The 22184-nt window shown below is 45.3% G+C and overlaps 1 protein-coding gene across 1 annotated transcript in view; it reads left to right on the top strand.

Moving 5' to 3' along the window:
* LOC144672487 (uncharacterized) overlaps window positions 1-22184 on the top strand; it is a 135300-nt gene that overhangs the window by 49823 nt on the left and 63293 nt on the right. Inside the window, exons 2-3 of the mRNA XM_078534334.1 lie at window positions 11156-11188; window positions 12464-12838. Coding sequence (XP_078390460.1) covers window positions 11170-11188; window positions 12464-12838 — 394 coding nt within the window. The 5' untranslated portion in view covers window positions 11156-11169. The remainder of the gene's footprint in view (window positions 1-11155; window positions 11189-12463; window positions 12839-22184) is intronic.

Below are 22184 nucleotides of genomic sequence, written 5' to 3'. Positions count from 1 at the left end.
AGAATTAAGGAAAAGATCAAACTTAAGGAAAAAGCATACAACTCCGCAAAGATGAGTGGCAGGACAGATGATTGGACAGAATATAAAGAACAGCAGAGAATGACTAAAAGGTTAATCAGGAGAAAAAAATTAAAGTATGAGAGGGAGCTAGCTAGAAATGTAAAAAATGGATAGCAAGAGTTTTTACAGGCATTTAAAAAGGAAAAGAATAAGTAGAGTGTTGGTCCTCTAGAGAGTGACAGTGGGGAGTTAATAGTAGATAATAAGGAAATGGTGGAAGAAATGAACAAATATTTTGCTTCTGTGTTCACTATAGAGGATACAAAAAATATTCCAGTAATAGCTGTAAATCAGGAGATGAATGGGAGAAAGGAACTTGGTGAAACTGAAATCACTAGAGAAATGGTACTGAGCAAATTGATGGAGCTGCGGCTGGTAAGTGTCCAGGTCCTGATGGACTACATCCTAGGGTCTTAAAAGAGGTGGCTAATGAGGTAGTCGATGCGCTGGTGTTAATTTTCCAAAATTCGCTAGATTCTGGAAAGGTTCCATCAGATTGGAAAGTAGCAAATATAACCCCTCTATTCAAGAAGGGAGGGAGGCAGGAAACAGGAAACTACAGGCCAGTTAGCTTGACGTCTGTCATGGGGAAGTTATTATAATCGATCATGAAGGAGGTTATAGCTGGGGACTTAGAAGAGCTCAAGGCAAAAGGGAAGAGTCAGCATGGTTTTGTGAAAGGAAAATCATACTTAACCAATTTATTGGGAGTTTTTTGAAGGAATGACATGCACAGTGGATAAAGGGGAGCCTGTAGATGTACTGTACTTAGATTTCCAGAAGGCATTTGATAAGGCGGCACATCAAAGATTATTATGGAAAATAAAAGCGCATGGTGTAGTGGGTAACATATTAACATGGATAGAAGATTGGCTGGCTGGCAGAAAGCAGAGAGTATGCAAAAATGGGTCTTTTTCTGATTGGCAGGATGTGATGAGTGGAGTCTCGTAGGAGTTGTACTGGGGCCTCAACTTTTTACAATTTACACCAATGACTTAGATGAGGGGAGTGAAGACATGGTAGCTAAATTTGCAGATGATACAAAGATAGGTAAGAAAGTATGTTGTAAAGAGGACATGAGGAGGTTGCAGACAGATATAGATAGATTGAGTGAGTGGGCAAAGATCTGGCAAATGGAGTTCAATGTGGGAAAATGTGAAGTTGCTCATTTTGGCAGGAAGAACAAAAAAGCAGAGTATTACTTAAATGGAGAACAGCTGCATAATTCTGAGGTGCAGAGGGATCTAGGTGTTCTAGTAAATGAGTCACAAAAAGTTAGTATGCAGGTGCACCAAGTGATTAAGAAGGCTAATGGAATTCTATCCTTTATTACGACAGGGATTGAACATCAAAGTAAGGATGTTGTTCTTCAGTTATACAGGTGAGACCGCACCACGAACACTCTGTGCCATTTTGGTCTCTTTATTTAAGGAAGGATGTAAATGCATTGGAGGCCGTTCAGAGGAGATTTACTAGATTGATACCTGGAATGAGCGGGTTGTCTTATGAGGAGAGGTTGGACAGACTGGGCTTGTTTCCACTGGAGTTTAGAAGAGTGAGGGGTGATTTGATTGAAGTATACGAGATCCTGAACGGCCTTGACAAGGTGGACATGGAAAGGATGTTTCCTCTTGTGGGTGAGTCCAGAACCAGGGGGCACTGTTTTAAAATTAGGGGTCGCCCTTTTAGGACAGAGATGAGGAGAAATTCTTTTCCTCTCATTGGGTTATGCGACTTTGGAATTCTCTGCCTCAGTAGGTGGTGGAGGCGGGGCCATTGAATATTTTTATGGCAGAGGTAGATAGATTCTAGTTAGGCAAGGGAATCAAAGCTTATCGGGGTTAGATGGGAATGTGGAAATCGAAACACAAGAAGGACAGCCATGATCTTATTGAATGGTGGAGCAGGCTCGAGAGGCTGAATAGTCTACTCCTGTTCCTATTTCTTTTGTTTTTATGTTCTTACAGCCTTAACTGAAACATGGACAAAAGAGCTGAATTCCAGAGCTGAGGTTAGGGTGACTGCGCTTGACAGGGAGGCTGCATTTGACCAAGTGTGGCATCAAGGAGCCCCAGCAAAATTGTCAGGGGGAATAGGGGGAAAGCTCTTCATTGGCTGGAAACATACCCAGAACAAGGAAAAACAGATGTGATTGTTGGAGGCCAGTCATCTCAGCCCAAGGACATTGCTGCATGAGTTTATCAGGGCAGTGTCCTAGGCCAAACCATTTTCATCTTCATTGACCTTCCCTCCACCATATGGTCAGAAGTAGAGATATTCTCTGATGTTTGCACAGGGTTACATTCTATTTGCAACTCTTCAGATAATGAAACAGTTTCTGTCAACATACATTAAGACCTGGACGACATTCAGGCTTGGGCTGATAAGTGCTAAAGTAACATTCGTGCCGCACAATCGCCAGGCAATGACCGTCTCCAATAAGAGAGAGATATAACCACCAAAATGATGATTCACATAAATACTATGGCTACAAGAACAGATCAGAGGATGGGTATTCTATGGAGAGCTGTACAAGACAGGAATGTGATGGATTATTCTACCTCTTTCCAGGACAAATGCAGGTCCAATAGAACTCAGGAAGCTCAACACCATCCAGGAGAATGCAGTTCACTTAATTGGCACCCCATCCCATCACTTTCACTCCCACCACCCCCGGCACACTATATCTGCAGTGTCATCATTCTCCTGAAATGTTAACTCTGTTTCTCTCTCTACAGATGCTGCCCAACCTGCTGAGTATTTCCAGCAGGTACAGCAAGTGATTAGGAAAGCTAATAGAATGTTGTTGTTTATTGCGAGGGGAATTGAATACAAAAGTTGTACAGGGCATTGGCGAAACCATATCTGGAGTACTGTGTACAGTATTGGTCTCCTTATTTAAAGAAATATGTAAATGTGTTAGAAGCAGTTCAGTGAAGGTTTACTAGACTGAAAACAGGAATGGGTGGGTTGTCTTATGAGGAAAGGTTGGACAGGTTAGGCTTGTATCCACTGGAGTTTAGAAGAGTAAAAGGTGACTTGATTGAAACATATAGGGCAGAATTTTATGGATGACGTGCGGGTGGTGGGCCCCACATGTCAGCGCTTAAAATGGCGTGCGCTGATGTTGGGTGAGCGTCCCGATGTCACTGCGCACCATTGCGATATTTAGCCTGTGGACGTGCGATGAAGTGCGATGCGCGCCCACCATTAATTAAAGGGCTTTGTTAAGGCCCTTAACTCGGCAATCGACGCCGATTTTGAGGTGCCCGTGCGATCTTTGGCTCAGCGCAGGGGCACAATGGGCATGCAGGTAAGTAACTTTTTAACAAACTTCATCCACGGGCAGGATATGTGGGCTCAGAGGGGTTGTTAGTGTTGTATGTGAAGTATTTATTGCAGAAAGCGTTTTAAACTTGCCAATGTGATTGTTACCAGTTCAGATCGATTTCCAATAGCTTTCTCTGTACTTTGAAGTTTCAGCTCAGCACTCTGCAGACAGTAATCTTTATCGGGCCTGCAGCTTTCCGGAGGCCTCCATTTAGCCTGGGTATGGGTTCTGACATCTCCACTGGAGGCAACTCCTCTGAGGAGGAAGGGAGGGATAGAACGAGGAGGAAGCCAGGAGTGGACTATCAGCCTCCAGGGGAGCCACCTTTGGGAGGCCAGGCGCAGGCACAAGGGGTGCAGGGCCAAGAGGTAGTCCAAGGTGGAAGGGGCCGCAGAAGATGCCACTATCCTGCTGCCGGGGTATACAGGCGGAGAAGCAGCTACCTCAATATGACTGAGGTGCAGTGCCGAAGGAGGCTCTGACTGTCAAGGGGGACAGTCAACTATATCTGCCAGATGATTGGCTCTGAGATCTCCCCTTACTGTGTGGGTGGACTCCCCATGCCAGCGGCTCTGAAGGTCACAGTTGCCCTCCATTTCTATGCCTCTGGCTCCTTCCAGGTGTCTCCCAATCAGCTGTCCACACTTGTGTCAAGCAGGTTACAGACACTCTGTTTAGATGTGCATTGACCTTCATCCACTTCCGCTGGGACCAGGCCAGCCAGACAGAGAGCCAGAGGCTTCGCGGCCATTGCTGGCTTCCCCCGTGTCCAGGGTGCTATAGACTGTACACATGTGGCCATCAAGGTGCCAGCAGGTGAGCCCGGTGCCTTCGTCAACAGGAAGGGCTTCCACTCCATGAACGTGCAGATAGTGTGTGATCACAGGATGCAGATTCTACAAGTCTGTGCAAGGTACCCAGGCAGCTCCCACGACACCTACATCCTCAGACACTCCCAGGTGCCGGGGCTCTTCAGTGCTCTGGCTTGGCTGGATGGATGGCTGCTGGGAGACAAGGGCTCTCCCCTCAGGTGGCTCATGATGCCTCTCCACCATCCAAGAACAGAAGCTGAGGAGCGCTACAATAGGAGCCACAGCACCACAAAGGTGGAGAGAGCCATTGGTCTTCTCAAGATGCGCTTCTGATGCCTGGACCGCTCAGAGGGCGCACTCCAGTACCCCCCAGATCACATCTCTGTGATAGTGGTAGCATGCTGCGCTCTGCACAATCTTGCGCTGGAAAGGGGGATGCAGTTGACGATGAAGACCTTGATGCAGTGGATGAGGCTGCACATTATGAATCCAGCAGTGGCTCAGAGGGTGAGGAATCACAGGGCAATGATGAGGGGCAGCACGCCGACCCACTACTACACCAAGGAGGCAGGGACACCTGGGACACTTTAATCCAACGAACCTTCAGCTAGCTCCACACACATGGATCAGCAGGAACAGCATTGCCTGGCGCTTCCACACGTGGCACTTGGGTGCGACATCTTCCACCTCATCAGCTGCAACTAAGGGCTTAATACAGAAATATCAATGTCCACTCAAACACTCATGAGATGTCTGTGAAACATACAAATGCAGCTCAAAGGAGACACCCTCAGCCATGGTCAGAAAAGTGGACTTTATTGCCACCAAAATAAAGCACAAACATCACTCAGACGTACATAATGATATATTCCCTAATCTAGAGCCAACACAAAAACACCAGTGACAAACCCGTGGAGTGCCTAACGTGCCTTATGCTTACGTTTGCGGGAGCTACGTCTAGGTGCCGCCCCATCGCTCGGAGTGGCTTGTGAGACAGCCTGCTGACTCTGCTGTCCAGTTGGCCTCCATGACCTTGGCGGCCGTCCTCTGGCCCGTGGAGCCTGTGCTGGCCCCGCCTGGGAGGGAGTGGCCAGTTCCTGAACTGGCACCTCCCCAGTTGTCGCAGCCTCAACGGATGCAACATTGACTGGCAGAGGGGCAGAGGAGCTGCTGCCCTCATCCGGAGCGCCCTGAGAGGAGCTCACAGCGACAACAGGCAGCTGCTGCACCCACATGAGGTCACATTGGACCTCCCTGCTCACCGCAGATGCATGGGCACCAAGCGGCAACACTTGGTGCCTAGAACATCTCCCACATTGCGAATGACCACCTGTGAGGGCTTGCAGGTCAGAGCGTAACCCAATCAGGTGATTATCAATCTGTTAGAAACCCCTCTCCATGAGAGTCGCCAATCTCTCAATGGAGGAAGCCTGAAGCTCTGTCCTGAGGTTCATGCCATCACTGACACTCTGCCTGGATTCCTCCACCACAGAGACCAAGTGAAGCACACGCTCATGCAACCCTGCCAGATGCTCCTGCGCACCCTGCCACTGGTCCTGCAGCTGCTGCATGGCGGACATCTCCAGAGGCACATCATCACTGCCGACTCAGCATGTGCCTGGTCCCCTGCAGTCCTCCGGCTGCTGGCGCCATCGGCATTCTCTGTCCGTGGCATCTCCTCCAGCGATTGTGAAGTGCTCTCTCCACTGTGCCCCAGGACAATAGCCAACGTCATAATCCCCACCGATGTGGTAGTCGCTGCGCTGGTGCCTGGCTCGCTGAAACGATGTGACGCAAGTTGCAAGTGATGCCCCTCAGGGTGGAGGGGGGGCTCTGGACTTCGTGCTGGTGGCCATGCGGTGGTGATGCTGAAATTAACAACAAGGACAGTGCATCAGTTAGCGTTCAGTCAGTAACACCATTCATCCTTTTCCCCCCCAGTCCCATAATGCACTCAACCTTCAAGAGCCTAAGGAGACCAACATTGGTGGGCTGGTAAATAGTCAAGAGGAGGCCCAAACATTACACGCGCATACAGACAGGCTGGTTAAATGGCCTAAGGAATGCCACATGGAATGTTATGTGGATAAGTGTTCGGTTAAGCACTTGGGCAAGACAAACAAGGTACGGGAATACATGAGTAATGGTAGGACCGTGGAAAGTCACAACAATTACAGGGACCTTGCTGGACAGACCCTTTAAGGTAGCAGAACAGGAACATAAGGCGTTTAACAAGGTAAAAGCCAGACTTGCCTTTATTAGCTGAGGAATAGAATGTAGGAAAAGGGAGGTCATGTTGCAAGTGCACAAAACACTGTCGAGGCCACAGCTACACTTCTGTGTTCACTTGTGACCTGCGCTTCATGGGAGGGATGGCATTGGAGTGGGGAGAGTGCAGAGGTTCCTGACCTGGATGCATGCTGGCCCGGAGAGTTGGAGTGATGAGGAAACATTGCATACACTTGCAACATTTGCTGTGGAGCACAGGAGATTGACAGGTCACATTATTGACCTTCATACCGTTATGAGGGGCATAGAACAGGTGGACAGAAGGCAACATTTCCCCTTGGCACGGGGATGACTAACATGGTGGCATTTATTTAAGTTGAGTGCCATGAGGTTGACAGGTGAGGTGCCGAGGACCTTTTGGACAGAGTAATGTGGAACGCAGTGGCTGAAAGGGTGGTGGAGGTACAAACCCTCCTAAGATGCAAAACGTCTTTGGATGTGCAGCAGCGATGCCATGGCATGTTAGACCATGGGGATAGTGGTCACAAATGGGATAAGGCGACTTTGGAAGGTGCTAGAGACGTGCATCCTCAAGGGGCTGAGGGACCTTTGTGTATGACCCACAGGTCTGACTGTATCAGTCTGTGAATGAGCAGTGTTGCTGCATTAACAATTGGATGGTGGGGAGACAGAGTGGATGGGACTGTGGGCCTCAAATACCTGGCCGCTGGACCCCAGCTTCACCGACACCTGCCGACCTGGCCGCTTGCCTCCTCCCCAGCTCTTTGGGCTGCTCCTCAAAGGTGGTGACATGCTGCAGCACAGCATGCCCACCACCAGTCTGCAAATGCTCCCAGCTGCTGTCTTCTGTTTTTGCCTGCAGAACAGAGAACACCATTTATTGGGGCTGATCGCTCATGTACTCTGCACGTGCATGCCGCACCCCAACCACAGTGGCCCATCTGAGGCCTCCAGTGGCCCCTGTCCACACTACTGGTGATCAGTCACCAGAAGATATTATGGCTGCTCCCAACCCCCTCCCGCAATGGACACCTTGGACACATTCGGCGTCCATCACTTTGAATAACACACAGGTCTTAGCACCCATGGCAAGGAGGCGCAACTAGGTGTGGCGCCGAGGCCAGCAGATGGCTCTTGGCCACAACACCTTGAGGCTCCCCTTGCACCATCTCATCACCATCAATATGACATGTGTTGGAATTCTGAGTATGTGTCTAGCTGCCTCCCCTGCAGGTTGCCCCCGGACTACTCAAATGCGACAAACACCAACATATGCTGTGGGGAGAACCCAGCTTCTCCTCAACCACTAAGGCTGATGTAAGCATGGACACTATCTGTTTGCCCACCCAGCGTGTGCCAAATGCCCAATGCCGTAATGACACTAAGACGTGGGGGGGGGACCTCAAAGGCTAAGGCTACCTGCTGGGTTAAATGACCAAGGTCAACATGGTACTCACCCTTCTAGAGCGCAACAAATCATTGAAGCATTTGCGGCACCAGGTCCCTGTGCGCTGCACAGCATCATGAGAGCTCACTACCTCCGCCACCTCCTGCCAGGTAATGTGGGAGGCCCTCCTCCTTCCATCCTCGGGAAACAACACCTCCCGACGATGTGACACCTCTTCGAGGAGGGCAGCAAGGCAGGCATTAGAGAACCAAGGGGCACATTGAGCCCCCGCTGGCCTACGCTGCAGGCTGGCCCCCTCCTCCTCTGCCCTATCCTCCTCTAGAGCCCGCTGTGCAGACTGGTCGCTGGCCATGGTGAACAGCCTAAAGGAGGCTGCCTGGCCTTTATACAGACTGCTAGTTCCCCATTGGAACCAGCGGTCTGTACACACCCGCCACACATTTGAAATTCCCGCTGTACACGGGAATCTGCAACGCGCTGGGGGGGCCTTAATTGGCAAGCTCGCACAAAATGGCGGCGCGGCCCGTTTCACTGGCGGAGATTGGCTACGCGCCCTCTGCCAATTGGGTCGGGCCCACCCGCCCGACAAACATAAAATTCTGCCCATAAGATTCTGAAGGGTCTTGACAGGGTGGATGTGGAGAGGATGTTTCCTCTTGTGGGAAAATCTAGAAAATAAGGGGCCGCCCAATTTAAGACAGAGATAAGGAGAAATTTTATCTCTCAGAGGGACGTGAGTCTTTGGAACTCTCATCCTCAAAAGGCGGTGGAAGCAGAGTCTTTGAATCTTTTTAAGGCAGAGCTGGATAGATTCTTGATAAACAAGGAGGTGAAAGGTGGGAATGTGGAGTTGAGGTTTCATCAGGTTGACCATGATCTGATTGAATGGCAAACCACGATCGAGGGGCTGAGTGGCCTACTCCCGCTTCTAACTCATAGGTTTGTTCGTTTGTATGCATGTATGTAGCATCTTCTGTCTTTATTTCAGATTTTCAGCAGTATTTTGCTTTTGTATTTGTGCCAACGTGGGACTAGTTGGATCAAATGTTCTGCCTTTGCGCTGTACCTTCAATGAAAAATGAAACTGTGGTTGGACGAGTTCTAAATCTAATCCTTCTCACGTCAATTCAACTTAGTGTGTCATTTTTTAAAAATGCAGAAGTCATGCTGTGTATTGGTCCTAAATTCAGTTTCTGGGGTCTGGGTGTTGTTCTGTTTCTGGTGTTGTTCTATTTCTGGTGTTGTTCTGTTTCCGGGTGTTGTTCTGTTTCTGGTGTCGTTCTGTTTCTGGTGTTGTTCTGTTTCTGGTGTCGTTCTGTTTCTGTCTGAATCCAGTTGTCTTTGGTATATACATTGGCTTTTCTCCATTCATCAAGCCATGAAGTCTGTTTAGGTACAGGACTGAATTTTTTAACACACAGTGGCATACCATTGGTAAGTCACTCAACCAAGGTTAGACAGGAAGATGTGACTGGTTTGCTTTTCGCAAAGTTGAAAATGAAAATTTTCCAACAACTTCCCAAAATGACAGGATGGTCAGGCTAATATGGGTGAGCAGTGGATGTTGCTGGCAAGGTAGGTATTTATTGCCTGTCCCTGTTACCCAGTTAGGAGTCAACCATGATGACATGAACCTCATGTCACACATAAGCAGAAACCAGGTAAAGGGGGTCAGTTTTCTCTGAGTTTTTACGACAGTCTGACAGCCTGATGATAGATTTTCGTTAGGCGAGGGTCTTTAGGAGAAGTGGAATTAAGATACAGGTCAGCCATGTTCTAACTGACTGAAGGAACAGGCTGAAAGAGCTCGTTCGACATTCCAATGATGGTAACCTTTTACTCCTATCATTTGCACATGATTTTTTTTTAAACTGAATTTCCCCTGCTCTTTACCAAAATCCCTGCGATTAATTATCCTTAAAGTATTTATCCAATTTTGTTTGAAGGCTTCTATCACATAGTGCATCCCAAATCTGAACTGTTTGATCCATAAGTACGTTTTTTTCTCATGTCGCCTCTGATTCTTTTGCCAATCGCTTTATACCTGCACCCTCTCGTCCGTGGCCCTTTAGCCATTGAGAACAGTTTTTACTCTACTTAAACCTGTTCTGATTTTAAACATCTCTATCAAATCTTAGTCAGCTTTGCTCTAAGGGTCGTCCATCAGAAAATAGCATGACACATAACATGATAATGCCCTGTTGAATCACTACATGCCAAGTCATTTGGACCAGTTCTTGAAGCCTAGCAACTAATTTCTTCCATCATAAACCATTCATCTCTACCTCTGGGCGAAGGAGCTTCCACAGAAACCTAAGCTTGTAATCTGAGTGACACTCTGCGCACTTCTATTTGACTCCCGGTAAATTGACACCTTCTTTGCATATTAAAAGTCTTCTGTAGGAAATTGACCTCCCCAATAAATACCCAAGGGACATTCAGGTAAAGCAGAGACCAGCACTGGAAGCACACTGAAGATGGGAGCTCTGTACTTGTGTTTAGGTAAGGCACTTCTCAATCTTTCTCTCCCGATTGTACTCTTTTAATGATTCAGTATTTAGTGCCAGTATTCCTCTTGAGCCAGAGGATGGTGAGAATGTGGAACTTGCTACCTCAGGAAGTAGTTGAGACGAATAGTATAGAGGCATTTAAGGGGAGGCTAGATAAGTAGATATGGGAGAAGGGAATAGAGAATCGTGCTGCTGGGGTTAGCTGAGGAGGGATGGGAGGAGGTTCAAATTGAGCATAAATTTTGGCACAGATTGGATGGGCAGAATGGCCTGTTTCTGTGCTGTACATTCTTTGTAAGTTTTTTTGTTCCTTCCAGTGTCAGTGACACCGGATTACAAACTAGTCAATAAGATGGAAGCAGAAGCAATTAGGGCTGGGCCCAAATTTGAACAACTTGGGGAGGCAGGAAGACTGAACGAGGAAAACCAGGTGAAAGGAACGAGGTGGAGAAGGGAAGAAATGAGTGAGGGTAGAAAATGGCGATGTTCATTGCCACGTTACAAAGGTCAAGAGTCGAAAAGAAAAAGGAAAAACAGATCTAGAGATTTCAAGCTGAAAGAGGGACTGTGATTTAGTGGGAATCATTCAGTTTATGAATACAGGCTGGTGTGCAGTTTAAAATATAGATTGTTCTGAAGAGATAGAATTGGAGTGCGAACGGGAAAGCATGCTGAAAGTAGCCAAGTGGTGATTCAGAGGGGCAGAATGAATGCTGGAATGTAAAATCCTAGGATCCAACACCTCTTGCACATTGACACTAACTCTCATTACCATTTATTTCAGGGGCTCTGGTCCTGATGCTGCTGGAACAACTGGGTGAGTTGTTGTGACCTTCACCTGCGAGAGTTCATGTCTTAGCTGCACACCACAGATAGAGTCCAGTTCCGCCCACTTCACTTAAAACAGTTACGAGACCCGAGTACTGGGTTTGGAGTCAGAGAGAAAGAAAAGAACTTGCATTTATATACCACCTTTATGACCCAATGAGTTTTACAGCTAGTTAGGTGTTTTTTGAAGTTTAGTCACTGTTGAATATAGGAAACGTGCAATCCATTTGCGTACAGCCAGTTCCCACAAACAGTAATGCGATAATGACAAGGTAATTTATTTTAGTGATGTTAGTTGAAGGATAAACATTGGCCAGGGCACTTGGCAGACCTTCCCTGCTTGCCTTCGAAATGGTGCCAAGGGATCTTTTACATGCACCTGGGAGATGCGATATCACAGGAAGTAAGATGTGTTTGAGAGTTTTTAAATGTCTAGTAAGTACATCCCGAGTTTATTGTGAGAAATATTAAAGGCATAGACAAGAGATCTCGCATAATTATTTTTCTTTATTCATTCAAGGGATGCGGGCATTATTGCAATGTTGACATTTATTGCCCATTTATTTTCCTGTAATACAACTGGGTGTCATGCTAGGCCACTTTAGACGGCAGGTAAGATACAGCCATGTTGTCCTCAGCCTGGAATCTCACATATAGGCTGGACTGGATAAGGATGCCATGGTTCTCTCCCTTAAGGCATTTAGTGAATTGATTAGATATGAAAAAAAGCACCAGGGGGAAATGAGAATACTTCTACTCAGTGAGACGTTATGAACTGTATAGTCAGAAAGGATGGTGGAAGCAAATTCAATCATAACTTTCAAAGGGGAAATGGATATATACTTAAAAAGGAAAGAAATTGCTGGGCCATGGGGAAAGAACAAGGGAATAGGTCTAATCAGATAGCTCTTTGAAAGATACATGATGGCGTCCAATTGTGCTGAATGATTCTATGATTTTAGCTGAACTAGGAAGTTACCATAAAACCTGGCGTGCAAGCCCTCCATTATCTGCTGGTTGCTGTTGGATATTTTTTAACAGGAAGATCCTTGAGTGCTTGGGATCATGGGACTGTTACGCCAAGGAACCCGATTGGTATAGGATGTGAGACATGGAGCTAAAGAACTAAGGCTTTGCATACTCTTTCTTCACCTGTAAATCTGGGATTGGCAAGTGACGTGACAAGAGTTAAAGAGTGAGAAATAATGATGATTTCAAAAAAAAGTTTTGTGTCTGTGTTGATGATATTGAGTTTCTCCTGTAGGTTCCTGCTTTCCACATGAGAACTTCTGCAATGGCAAAGAAGTTGGGGTATATGAGGATCCAAACGACATTGGTAGTTTCTACCAATGCATGGGGAACATAACAATCTATAGCACCTGCCAAAATGACCTGATCTTCGACATAGAGAAAATTTGGTGTGTCCGTCCGCCAACTGTCCTACCACCTAAGAGCACAACAGAAGCAGTGCAGACTCCAGCAGCCACCTCGCAGCCCTCAGCAACAACCTCACGGGCTCCAGCAGACACTTCAGAGGCCCCAGCAGCCACCTCACTGGCCCCAGTAGCCACCTCGCAGGCTCCAGCTGCCACATCACTGGCTCCAGCAACCACTTCGTACACAACAGTAGCTGTCTCAGGTAAGAAATGTAGAGGAAAGCAATTGTACTGTATTTATGATCAGCGTCTACCTTTTAGTAAAAGGTTTTTTTTGTATTACCTGTTGGAGTGCATGTCATTATAGGTGTAGCAGGTTTTTACAATTCTTTTGTGGGATGTGGACTCCACTGGCTAAGCCAGCGTTTCTTGTCTATCCACAATTGCCCTTGAGAAGGTGGTGGTGAGGTAGAATCACCACAGTAAGCTTTCTGTAATATAAAATGTGTATCCACATATTAAAGGCTCATTCTGCATTAGTTGAAAAGTACGAGGTCGGAACTAGAGTACAGAAGACATTATCTGTTTGTGAAAAGAGATAAATATAACAGGTGGATAATAAATCATTCAAGAAAATGTATGGGATCCAGACTTTTGTGCAGGACATCGGAAGGGAATAACACTTTGTATACTACAGAGGCCAGTAAGTGGGGATGTCTGGAGTATAATGAACTACCTAAGACATTAATGACCATGAACAACAAATGATAGCTAACTTTATCACAAAAGTTTAGGGAGAGAGGGTGGTGCAGTGGTAATATCCCTGCTCTATTAAACATAGCAACTAGGAGCAGGAGTAGGCCATTCGGCCCTTCAAGCCTGCTCCACCACTCATTATGATCATGGCTGATCATCCAACTCAATAGCCTGCTCCCGCTTTCTCCCCATATCCTTTGATCCCTTTCGCCCCAAGAGCTATATCTAACTCCTTCTTGAAAACATACAATGTTATGGCCTCAACTACTTTCTGTGGTAGTGAATTCCACAGGCTCACCACTCTCTGGGTGAAGAAATTTCTCCTCATCTCAGTCCTAAATGGTCTACCCCATATCCTCAGACTGTGACCCCTGGCTCTGGACTCCCCCACCATTGGGAACATCCTTCCTGCATCTACCCTGTCTAGTCCTGTTAGAATTTTAAATGTTCCTATAAGATCCCCCCTCATTCTTCTGAACTCCAGGGAATATAATCCTAACCGACTCAATCTCTCCTCATATGTCAGTCCCGCCATCCCAGGAATCAGTCAGGTAAACCTTCACTGCATTCCCTCTATAGCAAGAACATCCTTCCTCAGATAAGGAGACCAAAACTGCACACAATATTCCAGGTGTGGTCTCACCAAGGCCCTGTACAATTGCAGCAAGACATCCCTGTTCCTGTACTCGAATCCTCTCACTATGAAGGCCAACATACCATTTACCTTCTTTACCGCCTGCTGCACCTGCATGCTTACCTTCAGCGACTGGTGTACAAGGACACCCAGGTCTCGTTGCACATTCACCTCTCTCAATTTATAGCCATTCAGATAATAATCTGCCTTCCTGTTTTTGACCAAAGTGGATAACCTCACATTTACCCACATTATACTGCATCTGCCATGCATTTGCCCACTCACTCAGCTTATCCAAATCACACTGAAGCGTCTCTGCATCCTCCTCACAGCTCACCCTCCCACCCAGCTTTGTGTCATCTGCAAATTTGGAGATATTACATTTAGTCCCCTCATCTAAATCATTAATATATATTGTGAATAGCTGGGGTCCCAGCACTGATCCCTGCGGTACCCCACTAGTCACTGCCTGCCATTCAGAAAAAGACCTGTTTATTCCTACTCTTTGTTACCTGTCTGCCAACCAGTTTTCTATCCATCTCAATACACTATCCCCAATCCCATGCGCTGTAATTTTACACGCCAATCTCTTATGTGGGACTTTGTCGAAAGCCTTCTGAAAGTCTAAATAAACCACATCCACTGGCTCCCCCTCATCAACTCTACTAGTTACATTCTCAAAAAATTCCAGTAGATTTGTAAAGCATGATTTCCCTTTTGTAAATCCATGCTGACTCTGTCCGATTCTGCCACTGTTTTCCACGTGCTCTGCTATTAAATCTTTTATAATGGACTCTAGAATTTTCCCCACTACCGACGTCAGGCTGACTGGTCCATAATTCCCTGTTTTCTCTCTACCTCTCTTTTTAAATAGTGGGGTTACATTAGCTACCCTCCAATCTGTAGGAACTGTTCCAGAGTCTATAGAATCTCGGAAGATGACCACCAATGCACCCACTATTTCTAGGGCCACTTCCTTAAGTACTCTGGGATGTAGATTATCAGGCCCTGGAGATTTATCGGCCTTCAATCCCATCAATTTTCCCAACAGCATTTCCCTACTAATACTGATTTCTTTCAGTTCCTCCCTCTCACTAAACCCCGTGTTGCCTAACATTTCTGGTATGTTATTAGTGTCCTCCTTTGTGAAGACAGAACCAAAGTATGTATTTAGTTGGTCAGCCATTTCTTTGTTCCCCATTATGAATCCCCGTTTCAGACTGTAAGGGGCCTACATTTGTCTTCACCAATCTTTTTCTCTTCACATACCAACAGAAACTTTTACAGTCAGTTTTTATGTTCCCCGCAAGCTTATTCTCGTACTCTATTTTCCCCTTCTTAATCAATCCCTTGGTTCTCCTTTGCTGAATTCTAAAGTGCTCCCAGTCCTCAGGTCTGTTGTTTTTTCTGTCCAATTTGTATGCCTCTTCCTTGGATCTAATACTATCTCTAGTTTCCCTTGTAAGCCATGGTTTGGCCACCTTTCCTATTTTACTTTTGCGCCAGACAGGAATAAACAATTGTTGCAGTCCACCCATGCGCAGAATTCCTAGCCTTTGATCTGCTCTTGTAGCCCTGGTATTTATATGGCTAGTCCAGTTTAGTTTCTGGTCAATGGTAATGCCCGGAATGTTGATAGTGTGGGATATAGCAATGGTAATGCCATTGAATATCAAGGGGCAATGGTTAGATTCTCTCTTGTTGGAGATGGTCATTGCCTGGCACTTGTGTGGCGTGAATTTTACTTGCTACTTATCAGCCCGAGTCTGAATGTTGTCCAGGTCTTGCTGCATTTGGACATGGACTGCTTCAGTACCTGAGGAGCAGTGAATGGCGCTGAACATTGTTTAATCATCAGCGAACATCCTCACTTCTGACCTTATGATGGAAGGAAGGTCATTGATGAAGCAGCTGAAGATGGTTGGGCCAAGGACACTACCCTGAGGAGCTCAAAATCACAGAATTGTTGCGGTATAGTAGGAGGCCATTCAGCCCATTGTGTCTGCTCCGGCTTGCCGAACGAGCGTTACACTTAGTGCCATTCACCTGCCTTCTCCCCGTAACCCTGCAAATTCTCCCTCTTCAGATAACAGCCTAATTCCATTTTGAATGCTTCCACGGAACCTGCTTCCACCACACTCTCAGGCAGTGAATTCCAGACCTTAGCCACTCGCTACATGAAAAAGTTTTTTCTCATTTTGCTTTTGTTTCTTTTGCCAATTATTTTAAATCTGTGCCCCCTCATTCTCAATCCTTTCATGAGTTGGAACAGTTTCCCCCTATCTACTCTGTTCAGACTCCTCATGTTTTTGAATACCTCTATCCAATATCCTCTCTGCCTACTTTTCTCCAAGGAAAACAATTCTAACTTCTCTAATCTATCTTCCTAACTGAAGTTCCTCACCCCTGGAACTATTCTCATGAATCTTTTCTGTAGTGATGTTCTGGGGCTGAGGTGATTGACCTCCAACAGGCACAACTATCTTCCTTTGTGTTAGGTATGACTTCAACCAGTATTTGGGTAAGATTTTTAAAGGTTTCAAAGGTTTTCAGTGGGTGAGGGAGTGAATGGGTTGGTGGGGCAGGTGGGTGAGTGGGTAGGTATGGGTAGGTAAGCGTATGGGTGAGCAAGCATGTGGGTGAGTTGGTGGGTGGGTCAGTGGGTGAGCAAGTACGTGAGCAAGTGAGAGGGTAGGTGAGCGATAGAGTGAGAGTGAGCGAGTGGGTGGGAGAGCAGGTGGATGAGCAGGTGAGCGAGTGGGTGAGTGAGCAAGCAAGTAGGCGAGTGAGTGGGTGGGTGGGTGAGTGGGTAAGTGAGTGAGTGAATGGGTGGGTGAGCGAGTGGGTGGGTGGGTGAGTGACTGGGTAGGTGAGAGGGTGAGAAAGGCAATAGTTGAGAGTTCGGGTCAGGGGTAGTTGAGCTGGGGGGCTAATTGGGTTGGGGGCGTTAGTTAGTTCATGTCGTGGGGGGTTGGGTTTGGGAGATAGTTGGGTCAGGGGGTTAGCTGAATTATGGGATTAGACAATTCATGTTATGGGGGGGTCGGGTCAGGGGAATAGTCATGTTGGGGGGTTAGTCAGGTCAGGTTGGTGGCAATTAGTTGGCTCATGTTGTGAAGGTTAGTTGGGTCAGAGGTAGTCGAGTTGGGTCAGGGTCTCGTCGGGTCAGGTTGAGGGGTGATTGGGGTATGTGAGGGCTATGTATGGGGGATGGTGGGTTGAGTTACACCATTACCCGCTATCAGAGATTAAACGGTGTATTGCTGAAAAAGGAGACATTCTGCTGAAGCTTTTCACCTTGAACTCAACAGGACAGATTCGCAAGGTTACCAATTCTATAGCAGTATAGAATGCCCTGGTTCATTCCCCGTGGCACTGCCTTGACCAATCAACGTCGACCTGCCTGGTTTAAATTTAAACAAAATCTTGGCAGTTAACTGTTCCCTGATGCATTCTCCATGACAAGGCCTCTACCAATCAGAATCCATTTGCCAACTAATCAGCATTCTGTTCCCATGCAGTATAAATTGTTGCTCCCTTTAGAATTGATATTCTTGTGAATCTGTCCTTATAAGTTCAAGACAAATAGTTTCAATAGCATGTCTCTTTTTTCAGCAATACTCAAGTTCCGTACTACCAAATGAGATTAAAATGTGTCACATCTCCAAGGTAAGTATCCGGGTAAATAGCGCGTATCTAGCCCAAGTGTCTCATACTGAAATCAGTGCAAGAGAGATTGGCTTAGTATCCTGTGTGGCGTAAACCAGCCCATCAAAAGTTTAAACTTCCCAGGCAATTACAGCACAAGTGTGTGCATCAGAACTTCATATAGGTCTAAAAGCGTAACAGCAGCTTTACGTTCAGTCCATGACCACTCTCAGTGGCAAAAGATGTGGCCCAATAATGGGGAGGTTGTGGTGCAGTGTTTATGTCACTGGGTTAGTATTCCAGAGGCTCAGACTAATGCTCTGAGGACATGGGTTTGAATCCCACCATGGCAGCTGGTAGAGTCTGAATTCAATTAGTAAGTCTGGAATATAAAGTTAGTCTCAGTGATGGTGACCAAGACAGCTATCATCGATTGTTGTAAAAACCCATCTGGTTCACTAAGACAGAAAAATAGAAAAACTCAGCAGGTCTGCCAACATTTGTGGAGAGAAAAGAACAGAGTTGACATTTTGAGTCCGTATGACCCTTCTTCAAAAATATTCTTCAAGAAGGGTCATATGGACTTGAAACGTCAACTCTGTTTTTCTCTCCACAGATGCTATTAGACCTGCTGAGTTTTTCCAGCGTTTTCTGTTTTGCTTTCAGATTTCCAGCATCCTTAGTATTTTGCTTTTATCTGGTTCATTAATGTCCTTTCGGGAAGGAAATCTGCTGTCCTTCCCTGGTCCGGCCTACATGTGACTCCAGACCCACAGCAATATTTCTGACTCTTTACTGCCCCCTGAAATGGTTACAAGCTACTCAGATCAAAGGCAATTAGGGATGGGAAATGAATGTTGGCCTTACCAGTGGTGTCCACATTCCGTGAAAGAATAAAGAAAAAAAAATGTAAGTTGAGAGGGGAATTGAAGAGAAATATAAGACTGGCAAAGAGAGGATATGGGAATAGAATAGCAGTTGACAAAAGGGTAACCCAAAACCATTGTTATGAGACAGCCTTTCAGTAAAGCTGAGTTCTTTAAAAATCCCAGAATAAACAACTGTCATAACCTTTATTTTTTAATAGTATGTTTAAGATGCAACTCTAAATTCATGAATTAGAATGCCAGTTCTCGAGAGGTTTTATATTAAACTAAATGAAACATTTTATTAATTTACATAAGTTAAATATATACACATGGCTACAACTTACTAATATCATAACTTTTAACAAATTCCCAAACTAATCTCCATTAAGGCAATAGCAACCAGACACCAGGCAAAGTATTTTCACCGTACAAATTCAAAATGAGGTTATTTTCACTTTGGTTCCTGTGGAACCAGTTGGAGGCTTACAGCTGCTTTGATATTATATTGCTCCTGCCCTGCACAGATGAAAACTGCTGAAGTTATACCTAGCACAGCTAATTGAATATAAATTCTCATTGTATCACCAGCCTCTTTGAATTCCATCTCTTCTAACAACAAAACCCCTTTCATAGTACCAATTTTATTAGTAATATAAACATACTACTTGGTCTCTGCTAGCTAGGTGCCAGGTTTCACCCCACTTCTTGAATGCTCTATTCAAAAAATGCAAATGCACCCTACCTCGCTTACATCTCAAAACTAGTACACATCAAAGCACCCAGATTATCTGTCTTTAATCCAATTAAGACACATCCACAGACTAAACTTCTATTTTAAAAGAAAAATATTTTCCAATAATATTATATACATTAATAGCTTCATGACAACCATGTAAACATTAAGCATGTCATAAGAGGTGTCCCATTAGTGATACAAAGAGGGTGATATATGCTTCAAGGCTCAGGGTAAGGCTAAAATACTTGATGAGTACGTTGTATTGGTGTTTCCTAAGGAAAAGTATGCTGACAAAATATCGGTAAAACTGGAGATGGTAGAAGGAATGGATGGTGTGAACATTGATAAGAAGAATGTATTAGAACATAAGAAATAGGAGCAGAAGTAGGCTATTAGCCCCTCCAACCTGCTCCATAAGTCAATAAGATGAGCTGATACAGACTTACTCCCCTTTCTTGCCTGACCCTATAACCCTTGACTCCCTTGTCAGTCAAAAATCTATCTTTTGGAAAGGCTTGGAGAGCTTTGAGTTAATCAAGGAGAGCCAGCAGTTCTAATACACCCTTCCTATCAATGTTCACCCCATCCATTCCCTCTACCATCTCCGGTTCCACTGTTGTTTTGTCAGTATCCCCTTCCTTAGGAAACATCAATACAAAGTACTTATTAAGTATCCTAACCTTACCCTGAGCCTTGAAGCATATGTCACCCTCTTTGTATCCCTAATAGGACCCATCCCGCATCTTATGACATGCACAGTTTAGAACTTTTATTCCCGACCCAACTTGATCCTTTTCCATAACTATCCTAAATCTATCTGAGTTATGGTCACTGTCTCCAAATGCTCCCCTACTGATACGCCTTCCACCTGCCCAGGCTCATTTCCGAATATCAGATCCAGAACTGCCCCCTCCCTTGTTGGGTTTTCAACGTACTGGCTTAAAAGGTTCTCCCGGAGGCAACTTAAGAATTTTGCTCCCTCCCTACCTTGCACACTAAAACTATCCCAGTTAATATTTGGGTAGTTAAAATCTCCTACTATTACTGCATTATTGTTACACTTCTCTGAAATTTGACTACATATTTGATCCACTATCTCTGACTGTTTGGGGACCAATAGTACACACCCAACTGTGTGTTTATCCCTTTTGTGTTTTTTACTTCTACCCATATGGCCTCATTTGATGATCCTTCCAGGATATCATCCCTCCTTACTGCTATAATTGATCCCTTGATCAATGAGCCTTGATCTTGAGCCTTCCTGCCTTCAAGCAAGCAAGGGAGTCCTAGTCCAGGATTCTCTTAAGGTTAACTTGCAGGTTGAGTCGGTAGTTAGGAAGGCAAATGCAATGTTGGCATTTATTTTGAGAGGACTAGAATATAAAAGCAGGGATGTGCTGCTGAAGCTTTATAAGGTTCTGGTCAGACCACATTTAGAATATTGTGAGCAATTTTGGGCCCCGTATCTCAGGAAGGATGTTCTGGCCCTGGAGAGGGTCCAGAGGAGGTTCACGAGAATGATCCCAGGAATGAAAGGCTTAACATATGAGGAATGTTTGAGGACTCTGGGTCTATACTCGATGGAGTTTAGAAGGATGAGGGGGGATCTGATTGAAACTTACAGAATACTGAAAGGCCTGGATAGAGTGGACGTGGGGAAGATGTTTCCATTAGTAGGAGAGACTAGGACCTGAGGGCACAGCCTCAGGGTAAAGGGAAGACTTTTTAGAACAGAGATGAGGAGAAACTTCTTTAGCCAGAGAGTGGTGAATCTATGGAATTCATTGCCACAGAAGGCTGTGGAGGCCAGGTCATTGAGTGTATTTAAGACAGAGATAGATAGGTTTTTGATTGGTAAGGGGATCAAAGGTTACGGGGAGAAGGTGGGAGAATGGGGTTGGGAAACTTATCAGCCATGATTGAATGGCAGAGCAGACTCGATGGGCTGAATGGCCTAATTTCTGCTCCTATGTCTTATGGTCTTATGGTCTAAGCCTGGCCCTAAAGGGCTGGTAAAATCTAGCCCATTAGCAGCAGTGTTTACAATCTACAATTTGCACTGTAGCAACTCAACAAATCTTGTTTAACAGCACCTTTGAAACCCAAGACCTTTGCTACCTAGAAGGACAAGGGCAATAAATGCATGGAAACACAACAACCTGCAAGTTCTTCTTCAAATCACACACCATCCTGAATTGGAACTATATTACCATTCCTTCACTGCTCTTCATGGTTATAAATCCTGGAACTTCCTCCCTAACAGCACTGTGGGTGTACCCATACAACATGGGCCAGTTCAAGAAGGCAGCTCACCACCACCTTTCCATGGGCTATTAGGGATGGGCAATAAATGGTGACCTTCCCAGTGACACCCACATCCCAAGAATGAATTTTAAAAAAAGACTTTTGTTAGTGAGGACGTTTATTTATGCCCCCTTATGCAGGAATCCCCCCCATGGATTTGTTCATGGTTGAGACAATGGAAATAGAGGCCATGTGAAGTGGCAAAAGTGGCCATGAATATGGATGGGAGAGTTTTTAGTGAGGAAAAGGTTATGCAAATTCTTATGCCCACGTCTGTAATGGAAATTGTTTGAATGAATTTGTCACAACGCTATTACATCCTTCAGTGTTAATGCTACAGTTCCCCCACTGGGAGGAGGGTGCTATTACAGACTGACAAGTTTACAAAGGGTGTTTTCATTTTAAATACAGACATAGGATACAGTAGAAAATGTGGACCCAAACAATGGGGATGATTTAATTGATTATTAATAGATGTTTCATGCAGTACCATGTAGCCTTATATACTGAAAAGTTGCATTTTACTTACCAACCAATACATCAAGATCAAATTTTGAATTTTATTGAATTTTCTTGCACTTATAAGATTGAGTACCAATAGGAAATGTATTCTACATTATAAAATTATCATAAACAACGTCGATAAAAATTTCTACTCTCAT

This window comes from Cetorhinus maximus, chromosome 3 (assembly GCF_964194155.1).
Source record: "Cetorhinus maximus chromosome 3, sCetMax3.hap1.1, whole genome shotgun sequence".
NCBI lineage: Eukaryota > Metazoa > Chordata > Chondrichthyes > Lamniformes > Cetorhinidae > Cetorhinus > Cetorhinus maximus.
This window is presented reverse-complemented; position numbering and strand designations above follow the sequence as displayed.